This window comes from Artemia franciscana, chromosome 10, assembly GCF_032884065.1.
Source record: "Artemia franciscana chromosome 10, ASM3288406v1, whole genome shotgun sequence".
NCBI lineage: Eukaryota > Metazoa > Arthropoda > Branchiopoda > Anostraca > Artemiidae > Artemia > Artemia franciscana.
The window spans coordinates 45191934-45204044 of NC_088872.1; the positions used below are offsets into that span (position 1 = coordinate 45191934).

At 31.7% G+C, this 12111-nt stretch overlaps 1 protein-coding gene across 1 annotated transcript in view; it reads right to left on the reverse strand.

Moving 5' to 3' along the window:
* LOC136032244 (protein transport protein Sec31A-like) overlaps positions 1-12111 on the reverse strand; it is a 140340-nt gene that overhangs the window by 97760 nt on the left and 30469 nt on the right. The window contains exons 3-4 of the mRNA XM_065712476.1: positions 10949-11129; positions 6448-6675 (exon numbers count right to left, since the gene is read on the reverse strand). Coding sequence (XP_065568548.1) covers positions 6448-6675; positions 10949-11129 — 409 coding nt within the window. The remainder of the gene's footprint in view (positions 1-6447; positions 6676-10948; positions 11130-12111) is intronic.

Consider the following 12111-nt stretch of genomic DNA (forward strand, 5'->3'; position numbering starts at 1 on the left):
CTGCCTTTAGGAATAACATGACCCCCCCCCCACAGCCCCTTGGGAAAGGTCTTAAAGTTAAAAAATTTGTCCATTGTTTACGCATAGTATTTTCTATTGGGATGCATGAATACATTTTCTGGTGGAAGGGGGGATTTTCTCCTGGGGGTTTTTCCACGGGGGAATTTTCCAAGGGGAGGGAAGTTTCCAAGGAGTGAACTTGTCAGGGGAAATTATACACAGCGGGAATTTGCCAGAATTCTTATACAAAATTCTTTTTATATGTCTTGCTCTCTCTTTTTCGTCTCAATTTTGGTTAAGAGTAATTGTCCAGGGTAAACTTTCACCAGGAATGAATTGTCTAGAGGATATTTCCGCGGAGGTGAATATTTCTCCGTGGAGGTGGGGCCAGATTTCCTTGCATTATTTGAAAATAGTCAGAAATTAAATAAAAAAAAACAAGTTGTTTTAATTGAAAGAAAAAAGCAACATTAAAATTTAAAATGAACCGAAATTATTACGTATACGAAGGGGATTGCCCCCTCCTCAATACCTCGCTCTTTACGCTAAAGTTTGAATTTTGTTACAATTCTTTAAGAATGACTCCTGAAACGGGTCGTTTAATTAGAACAGTAAGACGCTTCTTTTGAAGTACTAAAAAACTTTAGCGTAAAGAGTGACGTGTCGGGGAGGGGTGAACCTCATTTATATACGTAATAATTTCTGTTCATTTTAAGCTTTAATTTTGCTCCTTACTTTCAATTGAAAAAACTTACTTTTTTTATTCAATTTTAATTAAGGTTAAGTGTCTTTGGATCCAGCAGATTTGCCGAAACTAGGCAGATTATTTTCAACCATATTTTTAATAACAAAATCGTAAAGGTTTGGTTAGTATATGAAACATAGACTCGTTAGCAGTTAGACAGTTTTACTTATACATTTGGCAAAAGAATTCATCTACCTTTGGCCCAAAATAACAAAAGTAAAAAAGAGATTAAAATAATTGCAGCTAAGAGTTTTGTGTAGGATTTTGATAATTAGCTCTATGATTTTACTTTATGGCAACCTCATGGTGTGACTTAGTTTAACTTATATATCTATTTAATAATAATAATTTATTAATTTAACTTAACATTTTCGCTAGATGGCATACCTCGGGGATAAGCTTGAATTTCTCTAATACTAGTTTCTCAAATTATTTTTTTCAAGCTTGTAAATACATAGAAATACTGCTATTTTGCAAAAAAAAAGAAGAAAAAAAATGCACATTACAGCCCAGTGTTATTGAGAAAAACAAGAATAATCAGAAAGAGCTAAATAGGGGGTAACTTTGATTTACTATGATTTAAATTTTAATTAACGTCAGGTTTAATTGGACCTAGCCAGAGATTTGCTGAAATTAAGCACATTATCTTGTTTTTCAACCATAATTTTAATCAGAAAATTGTTAAGGCTTGGCTAGCATACAGAAAAGTTTTACTTATTTCTTAATTTTGGAATAGGATTCTTCTGTTTTTTTCCCAATGTATAGCAAAAGTAAAAAAAAAGAGACTAAAATAATTGCAACTAATATTTTTATGTATGATTTTATAATTAACTTTCCGATTTTGCTTTGCGACTACTTTATAATACGAATTAGTTTACCTTATATATTAACATAATAATATCAACTCATTAATTCAACTTAACATTATGATAACACTGAATAGCATTTCTCAGGAATAAACTTGGGTTTCCTCTTATGTCAGTTTTACTAATTATTTTCTTACAGCTCGTAAATCCACACAAATACTGCAGTTTTTGGGGGAAAAAAATCGTCAGATGACAAAAGTGGAACTATTCAGAAACTATTTTCGGATCAAAATCCTTTAAATTAGGCTTATGTTTCCTGTACAAGTACTTGATGTTATTTAGAAAGAAATATATTGGTAGATGATCATATTACAACTATTCAAAAACCAACTCCGGATTAAATTCCTTCATAATAAGATTTAAGTTTCCTGTACAATAGATGACAAGTGATGTTAATTTTTCTCAATACTACAGCTTTAAATTTCTACGTAAGATTTTACAATGATTCGATAACTAAGATTCAGCTTTATCCATCTACCAAATCACAATTTTTAAGTTCGCTCTGATTATTTTTTTAGATTGAGAAAAACGCTAAAAATCGATTGGAAGCCAGAAAAAAAGAAAAACTCTCCTATTCTTTAAGCAAGTTTGTATCATTTTCTAAAAAAAGATCTTAAGAAATATCAAATTATATTTATAAATTTTCATAAGAAATATCAATATCACAAAAGGATCTGTACATCACTATTACAGGAAACTTAAACCTTATTATGAAGGAATTTGATTCGAAGTTGGTTTTTGAATCCTCCTCACATGATCATAAAACAAAATATCACAGAAATATCAACTTTAGATTATTTTCCTAGAAAAACTCCAAGAATTATCATAATTCTGGTTTAGTGACTGATTAGATCTGAAACTAATATATCCAAGGATACAAGTATCTTATCCGTTTGGCAAAGTTTCAGTTGTATAATTGTCCGAAACTCCAATATAATAAACTTACTGTCCCTTGGCTTGAACAACAAGGAAAATATATCGGCTAAAAAATAAAGAAAAATGGCATGCAGCCACGATGTACTGCATGTAAGGAATCGTTTTTTTTCGTTTTTCCTCAGATATCGGGACACTGGAACATCGTAGAGAGCTGTTTAATGGCTCACTTTAAAGGAAATTGCTGCATCTAGTGCCTTTTGTAATTGGAAAAAAAAATTAATCCAGGATCATACCTTTCTTGGAAACGGGAACTTCCTGAGAGGTATAAAGAGGGAGCCTTTGAATAGATTGGGATGGAGGAGGAGCGTGCGTAGCTGCGTTGGCCTCAGGCGGCTTTGTGCTGTGGTGAGTTGTTAGTAGTAGTATTATTTTTTCTATAACCTCAAATTAAGATTTACTTGTTCTCAACTTTTATTTTTGTGTTTTTGCTACAATGACGAACAACGGTTTCGAAATTTTTCAGCATAATTAGTAACAAATAAAATGGAACGGAGCTGCACAATAGAGATTTTTTTTTGAATTTTACTGTTATTTGGCCTACGACTAGATTTTATGCACAAACTGTTAATATAAACTATAAACTAGCTATAAGTATAAATTATAAAATATAAACTATTATATATATATATATATATATATATATATATATATATATATATATATATATATATATATATATATATATATATATATATATATACGAGGGCCAGAACCAAGGTATGACAAATTCGTTTTGGTGTTACTTGGTTGTTTTAATTTTTTTTTTCATAGGCATATATTTTGGGGGCGATACCAAGCACGGGGATACGATAGCGATTTTGTGGTAGGCACGCCACTTGCCTGGGTAGGGAATTTAAAGTGCCAAAACCCTATAGGCAAGTGTGTATTCTCCTGATGAGCCCCTGTATTGGGTTATTGCCTCTGGTTTATTTGTCTTTTTCATATCTGGTAACTGACGACTTATACTTACTTACGACACGACTGCCTGTCCATGGGTTATTCTTGTGTATGGCTATGCTGTTTGACCTATGTGATTGTATGGATGAGTAGGGTTAAGGCCTCATTCAAGTACTGATCGATATTAATTACTAATGTAGGAAAACAGTCTTCCTTTTCTCCTTCTGTCTTTTATTTATTTATTTTTTTATGTGTTTGTGCTGTTGCATTGGTGATTTCTTTTTTCATTATATATATATATATATATATATATATATATATATATATATATATATATATATATATATATATAATATATATATATATATATATATATATATATATATATATATATATATATATATATATATATATATATATAATATATATATATATATATATATATATATATATATATATATCTATATAAAATACATAGTTATATTCTATATAACTATGAAATAATAAACTTATTCGTTATAGGCCACGGCAAAGAGCATGGGAAACTATAAGAGTGGAAACTTCGGCGATTTAACATGGAAAGGTAGGAGTTGAAAACTGCTAGCGCAAGACGCAGCATAGTGACTGGCGAAATCATTAGAATGTCTTTAAATAAGTAGAAAAAATTCAAGTCGAATAATTGGTAAAGGCCTAACCCAATAGCATTGAAAACTCATAGTTTCCCATGCTCTTTTGGCCTGATCTGTTTATTTCACTTAAAGGTGAAGTCTCTGTGTAAGTCTTAAAAATCGAGTATTTGGTTGTTTAGGGTAGGCTAACCTACTGTTCAAAAGACATATATAAGGCCTAGCCTATTTGTCTATGATGGCAAAGGGTTATGCCTAATTGTCTTGTTAAGATAATTAGAAGTAGTACATATTACTAGGCCTAATTATTAATAGGCCTAGGTCTAATAAGGGCAAATCAAGGCTAATTAATTAGGCTTAAAAATACCAAATTTCGCCCGACGCTAGACAGCGTTGGTGATTTGTTTCTACACTAGCGCCAGTTTCCACTCTTATGAGTTACCAATACTATTTGGGCCATGGGTGAAACACGATCTTGAAACACCTAATGTAACATGAAAACAATAATGGAAATATCACGCTAGTTTGTCTATTTTGACTTTATTCACTCAAATATTGTATTTGAGGTGTTCTGTCATTATGTAGTGAGAGCCCAAGCAAGCTATACTCCAAGGGCCAGATAACTGTTTATTGCTTGTAAGAGTAGCTTTATGCACCCCCACAGGTTTGTATTTGAGTGAAGTTCGTATTCTATTTTACATCCTATTTTACAGAAGTAAACTATTTTGTTTTACAGAAGTTTGTATTCTATTTTATTGCTGGTTACGGGCCAAATAGTAAAGGAAGACATGATTTTTCTTGCACAGCACAATATAAGTGCCAAAACGCGATTAAAGTTTAAATTCGTTTTTTTATTTATGTTTTGTTTTAATTTATGTTTTATAATGGAAATTGTAGAGCCTTACACTTGAAGCCTGATGCATTTATGCCTCTTTTTGTTTTATATTCATCCATAAAGCTTACACAACAAAATAGAAATCATCTGTCTATCTAATTAAACATTTAAAATTTATCTGACCTCACCGGTATGGAGAAAGAGATTTCTCCTTTTTTCCTCTTTTCATTAGGTATTAGCCGCTAATTTCTGAAACTCGAAGGTAATTTACTGGGACACAAATACAAAGATACACAAAAACATTTATGGTTGAATTTCCAAGTTAAACTTTCAAAGTTTTCAAGATAAATTAACACATATAATTTTTCAGATTTTTCGTTTCAATTGAATTAAGTATCACGTGTTTTTCGCACCGCGAAACACGAATATATATATATATATATATATATATATATATATATATATATATATATATATATAATGAAAAGAGGAATTACTAATGCAGCAGCACAAACACATAAAAAAAAAAAAAAAAAAAAAAAAAAAAAAAAAAAAAAAAAAAAAAAAAAAAAAAAAAAAAAAAAAAAAAAAAACAGGAGAAAAGGAAGACTGTTTTCCTACATTAGTGACTAATATAGATCAGCACTTCAATGAGGCCTTAACCCTACTCATCCATACAATCACATAGGTCAAACAGAATAGCCATACACAATCAACCATAAATATATATATATATATATATATATATATATATATATGTGTGTGTGTGTGTGTTCCATTACAGTTGACCTGTTTTTCAACTAAACCTCATTCACGGTTGACTCACTTCTCCATGCAGTGTTTGTATCCTTTTAGACCAGTTTTGAAAAGATCTAGAGGCCCCTTTAAGAGCCACATTTTTGGCGCGTCTTTTAATTCATCGGTACTATTAGAACGGATGCCTTTCAACTTTTCTTTGAGTTTTGATTGTAAACACACTTCAGATGGAGCAAGGTTTGTGTTACACAGTGGGTGTGGCAATAATTCCAATGCAAAATTTTTCCAACTAATTCTAAGAATTCCCACATTATTAGACAGAGAAAAAAAATTCTGGATATCTCAATCACGTACACAAAAACCGTCATCAGCAGAGTATATCTGCTAATGGTCACAGCCTATGTGATTGAAATATCCAGTATTTTTTTTTCACTTTTTAATAAAAAGGTTTATCGATTTGAACTGTTATTCATCGTTATGGAAGGGCAGAGTGGTCTATTGGACAAAACGCAGTATGTGAATCGCACAAGAAAAATGTTTGTCCGATTCAAAAAAACATAAAAGAAATTCATTCATAAAAGTTTGTTTTAAGTTTTTTGTCCCCTCCCCACCCGGAGCAAAAAACCCTGGATAGGCGCTTGGACTCTGTTGACTGTTTTTCCACCTTTTAAAAATTATACATGTACGAGTCACCGAAGTTCTACAAAGCAGTTGGCTCTAGTTTGTGGACAGAAATTCCGTGTTTTTTTTTAACATCCTTCATATAGCTTACACATAAAAACATACCCTTGTAGATTCTGATATCGTCTGGATCACTTTCATAGAACGCTCATCCGCAATAATGACTTTTGACGAAAAGGCCGACGCAAGAATTTTATCACATTTCATATTCCATGCTACATCTGTGACACCACCAGTAACTTGTGGAAATGGGAACTGCGAATGGCCATTGGGCTTTTCTAAATCCCACAAAAATACTTCCGAGTCAGCAGATCCACTAGCCAAAAGGTTTGACTGAAATTAGACAACAACTTCCATTACTAGATATTAAAATGCCAATTCGTCAACTCTGAAATAATCAAGTAAGATTCAAGTATGATTCAAATAATCAAAGTATGATCAATAACAGTGTATTATTGTACATAATTGCGTGTATTCATTGTTTGCTGACTAGAGGAGAATAGTGCTTCCAGTAGCCAATGTTTCTGAAGAAGAAGTCAAAGAGGTGAAAGGACTTGTTGTTAGTCCATATAGTAACTTAGTAACTATAAGTAACTTAGATTACTAAACATTAAAATGCCAATTCGTCAACTCTGAAATAATCAAGTATGATTCAAACCATCTAATATCAAAGATCTAATATTAAGAAACATATAATATATATATATATATATATATATATATATATATATATATAAAGAAACAAATAAATATCTAATACACACACACACACACACATATATATATATATATATATATATATATATATATATATATATATATATATATATATATATATATATATATATATATATATATTATATACATATATCTAATATATAAAGAAACAAAGATCTAATATTAAGAGCACTTAACACCTTAAAGAATTTCCCTATCTCGCCTAATATGAACATTTTTAGTTTGTGTCGCCATCTTCATAGAGTTGGTTAGGTGGTCTTGCCATAAACTGTAGAGGTTGGATATCAGATCCAAACAAAAGGCAGAAAACATAGTCGTAAAGTCTGGAGTTAGTTTAGACCAATACTTCACCACTTTATAGTCCATACAGAGCTTTTTGCTAAGACAATATGTGATAAATATATCAGATTATATAATATAATACATGAAAATATCTTATAAATATTATATTATAATTGTCGAAAAATTTGTCTTTGAGTTGCAGCATTTTTGAAAGTCGTAGGCGTTATAAAAGTTGCTGAAATACTTAAAAATTGCCTAACAAAAGGATTACGGAAATTTTTTTATGTTTCTAAGAAACAAAACTCTATTAAAATCTGCTAGCTATGACTACTCATTGTGTCGAAAAGGTTTTTTTCCAATCTCCAGAAAAATTGCTTTCGTCGTTTGGAAACAGTTGTTTTAGTTAGTGAGATTAGTTGCTAAATTAGCTGCCAATATATAAAATACCTTGGTGTCACTTACGGCCAAACGCTTAGATCCACTAGAGTCCTGTTGACCGAGTCAATGTGTAGATCTATTCGATCGGCTTATGGGAAAAGTGCTAAATGCAAGAAGTCTTTCGATCGTTTTATTATATAAAAACTCAATGCCGTTGTCTCCCCCATAATCTGGTATTTATTACCCTTGTGGGAAATGTTGTCTTTCACCGAGCGTCGAAAAATACGGAGCACTTATTTAAAATTACTTAATAAAAATACACTTATTAAATTTTTACTTATTAAAATTTTTACTTGGACTTCCACTCAGGTTCTCTAACACGGAGATCTCATCGATATACAGAATATTTAATCTATCAACTAAAGTGATCAACATAGAGCGTAGAGCTTCCGTGCGATCTCTGAGCCAATTTACGATTCGCTGCTGACTCAATTATTTATGTGATTGTGTTTACGTGAATTAAGTTCTAGCGTTAGCTATGTTCTTTTTTTCATTTGGAACTCCACTTTTTTCTCATTTTTATAATAAGCGGGCACAAATAAATATATTAGTATGCTATAAAATAAACGATCGTTATACAATTTGTTACACATTTAAATTTTCATAATACAATGCATAAACCTAGCTAAGTACCGCCCTAAAGCAATATTTTTAGGCATATTTACACTAATCAATTTCAAGGAAGTCCTGCCTTCAATAGTGTGTTGCCATTAATTGCCATAGCTTATTGAATCAGCGCAATATTTGTGCTCTAATGAACATGGTCACAACATCAAAACGAATTTCTTACAAAAACAATAAAATAAAAACCTTGCAAAACCATAGAGCCCTTGAAACTAACCCAAAGTACCGTTAGCTCATGCTGATAGAAAAATATTCCAAGAATTTTATATCTTTAGAAGAACGAATTGCAGCTTATTGAGCTCTGGATCAAAATTAGCAAACAATTATTGGCATTTGGTTTCAATAGGCACCTTTGAACGCAATTCGATAATTGCAATTGGCAATTGAAAACCAAAAATTACAAAAATCTATTGCAATTGATTAAAGGCTCAAAAACCATCGTGATAATACTAAATATTATTGTTTTTTTAGGTTTTTGTCCGTGTAGAATATTTTTTAATAATTGCTCTTACAAAATTAAAAGTCAACAGAGGTTACGGCCCCTCTTATCGGCATAGTTAATATTTTACTGCATTAGTGAACCTATTCTGCGAAATTAACATTGCTTACACCTTCGCCTACCATTATTAATACACTAAATTAAAAGAAGACTAAATAAGCAAATAAAAAAATCACTAACTAACCATATTTAACCATATTTTAGTAGATAGCAATCCATAGATTAGAAAATATGAAGAAATACTCAGAGAAATCATTAGCCAAAATATTGGGGGGGGGGGAGAGATAACGGATTTTACCAATTGGTTGGTCATATTTACCGAATGATTTAGGCAATATTGCTATTAAAATTGCTTTTTAATAGTTGAGAATGATTTTCTTTCATTGACTTTACATCATTATTCCCATCAGCCAATTTACCTATTAAAAAGAAAAAAAATGCCCAGTAAAATAGCCGTGCTTTGTTCCGTCATTTTACGAACTGGTTGAAAGCACTGATGTGGGTCACTCCGAATACTTGATATCCATGGGCATACTATTGACAGAAACCACAGAATGAATATTGCTCTTCGTCTTCAATGGTGTCCTCTCCCCACAAGTAGCCCTTTTTCGGTGGCATGATTACTACAACATGTAACGTTTATCCTGCAATTTCCACTAGTACATCAAGGAAAACAAACAAATAATATAAAAACAATACTTTTTCACAGCTTTACAAGGCTGAAAATAAGGTTTTCAAGCTATTAGCGAGAATACTTTTGCCTTTCAAGATTTCAATTAGAGATATACGTAAATTCATGATTGTATCTGAGTAATGTTGCTTTAGTTTGGCAGAAATAGGCTAAGTGATGTCAAGGTGGAACCGATTGAAACAAAATGATTCTCGTTATTATATTTTTGCTACTATTTAGATTTGTGCATACCTATTTTGTTCAGTAGTTGACTAATCCCAAGGCTATAGGGTTCCAAGATTTCTCATAAATATCGCATTCTTCAGCTAAGCATTTGCTCGTATATGCTTGACGCTACATGAAGTCTAGAGACTTTGTCTTGTTATTTTACTTTACATTAACTCTACATTACCGCAATTTGCGTTGCTCATTTTTCTTCGAATTCATCACAAGTGAAATACGCCATACTAAAGCTTACATCAGAAATAGAAAACCACCACAAACCACGTTTCGAAAAAATTGAGTAAATAAAATATCAAAGAGTTACTCGTTATAACTAAAATCATGCTAAGATTCATAAAATAAGATGCATGTCAGAGGTGTCAAGTGATGTGATCTCAAGATGGCTTAGCAGTAATGACACATTTTTTGTTGTGATCACGGCTGATCTACCCTACCTCCTTATATGGGGTAAATACAAGACTACAAATAAAACCATTGGTTAAAAGCTCAGCAGAGAAATGTTTCTCATTTTTAAACTCACAAAAAAATGAGACAAACTCTGTGTCTTTGGACTCAACCTTATTCTAGATTTTTGTGGAGATACACTTATTTACAACATTAGTTGCTTTAAAGGGGACGGGGGTCTTGGGGCCACTTCCTCTCTTCAGTACCTGGGTATATCCGCCAGCTAGCAACAGATTTTATCAAAGGGTAGGCATAAAAAAACACAGTGTAGATTCTTTTATAAGGACCAGCGAAAAAATCTGTTTCCTCTTCCCAAGCACAAATTTTAAGCTCCCTTACCCTTGCTCCCTGAAAAAAAACTAAATATTGCTGAAATTTTTAGCTTGATCACCAACCCTAGTGAAACCTACCGATTTTGCAATGAGACATAATCGCTTGGGTTCAGGTACCCATTATATGACATCACAAGATCATTTTCAGAGCTGAATATCTATGATTTGCCTTGGGAAACCAACATAGACAATAATGTAGCTAAATAATGTGATATAAGATTAAATTCCCTAGACAAATATTGAAAATTAGCATAACTATCACAGGTTATTCAGTAGGTGACATACAAAAGAAATGGAGGAGATCCATAAAAAGATGAAAATAGCAGTAAAAACAACCTGGAAGTGACTAAATCCTAAAGCTGATATTTTTCCCGAATGATCTTGCGAGACTTGAAGAGGTTGTGTACGACCTTGTAGAATGTCGGAGGCAGAATATAATTCAAGCAGGCCACTTTCAGATCCTGCTGCGATGACCCCGAGAGCGCCACCATGCTGTCCCCATATTATTTTTTCATACCTAAAAATGAAATCAAGAATTAAAAATGAGTACAATACCAAAGAGTAGACAGAAGAAAAGGAAAGTCTAAAGATTAGGACCGGGAACACATAGTAAAGAGGCTAAATTTGTTACTGTTACGAGTTTTTCAGTCAACTTGTTCACCTTGGGGAAAGGCTTGCGGAATTGATTGGTGGAATCGTTTCAATTATACTCTATAGAGATTGGTCGGTGAATCGGCACGGAGAATCGTGATAAGCGTTGTTTTTCGAAGGAATGGAACCGTATCGGCACTGGACTAAACTTCCTCGATTTTCAAAACAATTCCGCCGTACAATTCAACTTTTCATTTAAAAACTCTTTTTAAAAAAACTTTTGTATTTCGAGCACTCTTTTTTTGTTGTCATAACACCAACAACATAATAATATTACAAGGTTAATCAAGGTTTACAATTAAGAGTTGGTCTACTTTCCCTTACCAGTCAAACCCCTTTAAACGACTTGAGTGTCACTTGCATAGATTGAAAACGATGTGTTTTTAACAGTGTGGTTTTTATTTATCAATAAATCATCAATAATCAATCAATATTATATCAATTATATTAAATTATATTCAATTAAATTAAATTATATTAAATATATATTCAATTATATTATATTAAAATATCAATAAAAACAAAGAAAATCATCATAATAATCAACATTACTTGTAAGAACTAATGAAGTAGACTGATTGCTTAATATTTAATATTATCAATTCATAGATGTGCCCGTAATTTTAATTTTTCAGTAAATCAAATGACGCTATGGCCTTTAAAGGGTTTACCCCAACTCTTGTTTATAGTAATTTCTCTTCATTTTTAAGATTGAATTGACTATTATTTTTAATTAAGTTCGTTGTGAGTTTCATTTATTTATGAATTGTAACTTTTGTTTGTTTGAAGTTTGAACTTTACGACCTTATTGCTGTTTGTCTTTCTCAAAAATTTATTTCAGAAATTCC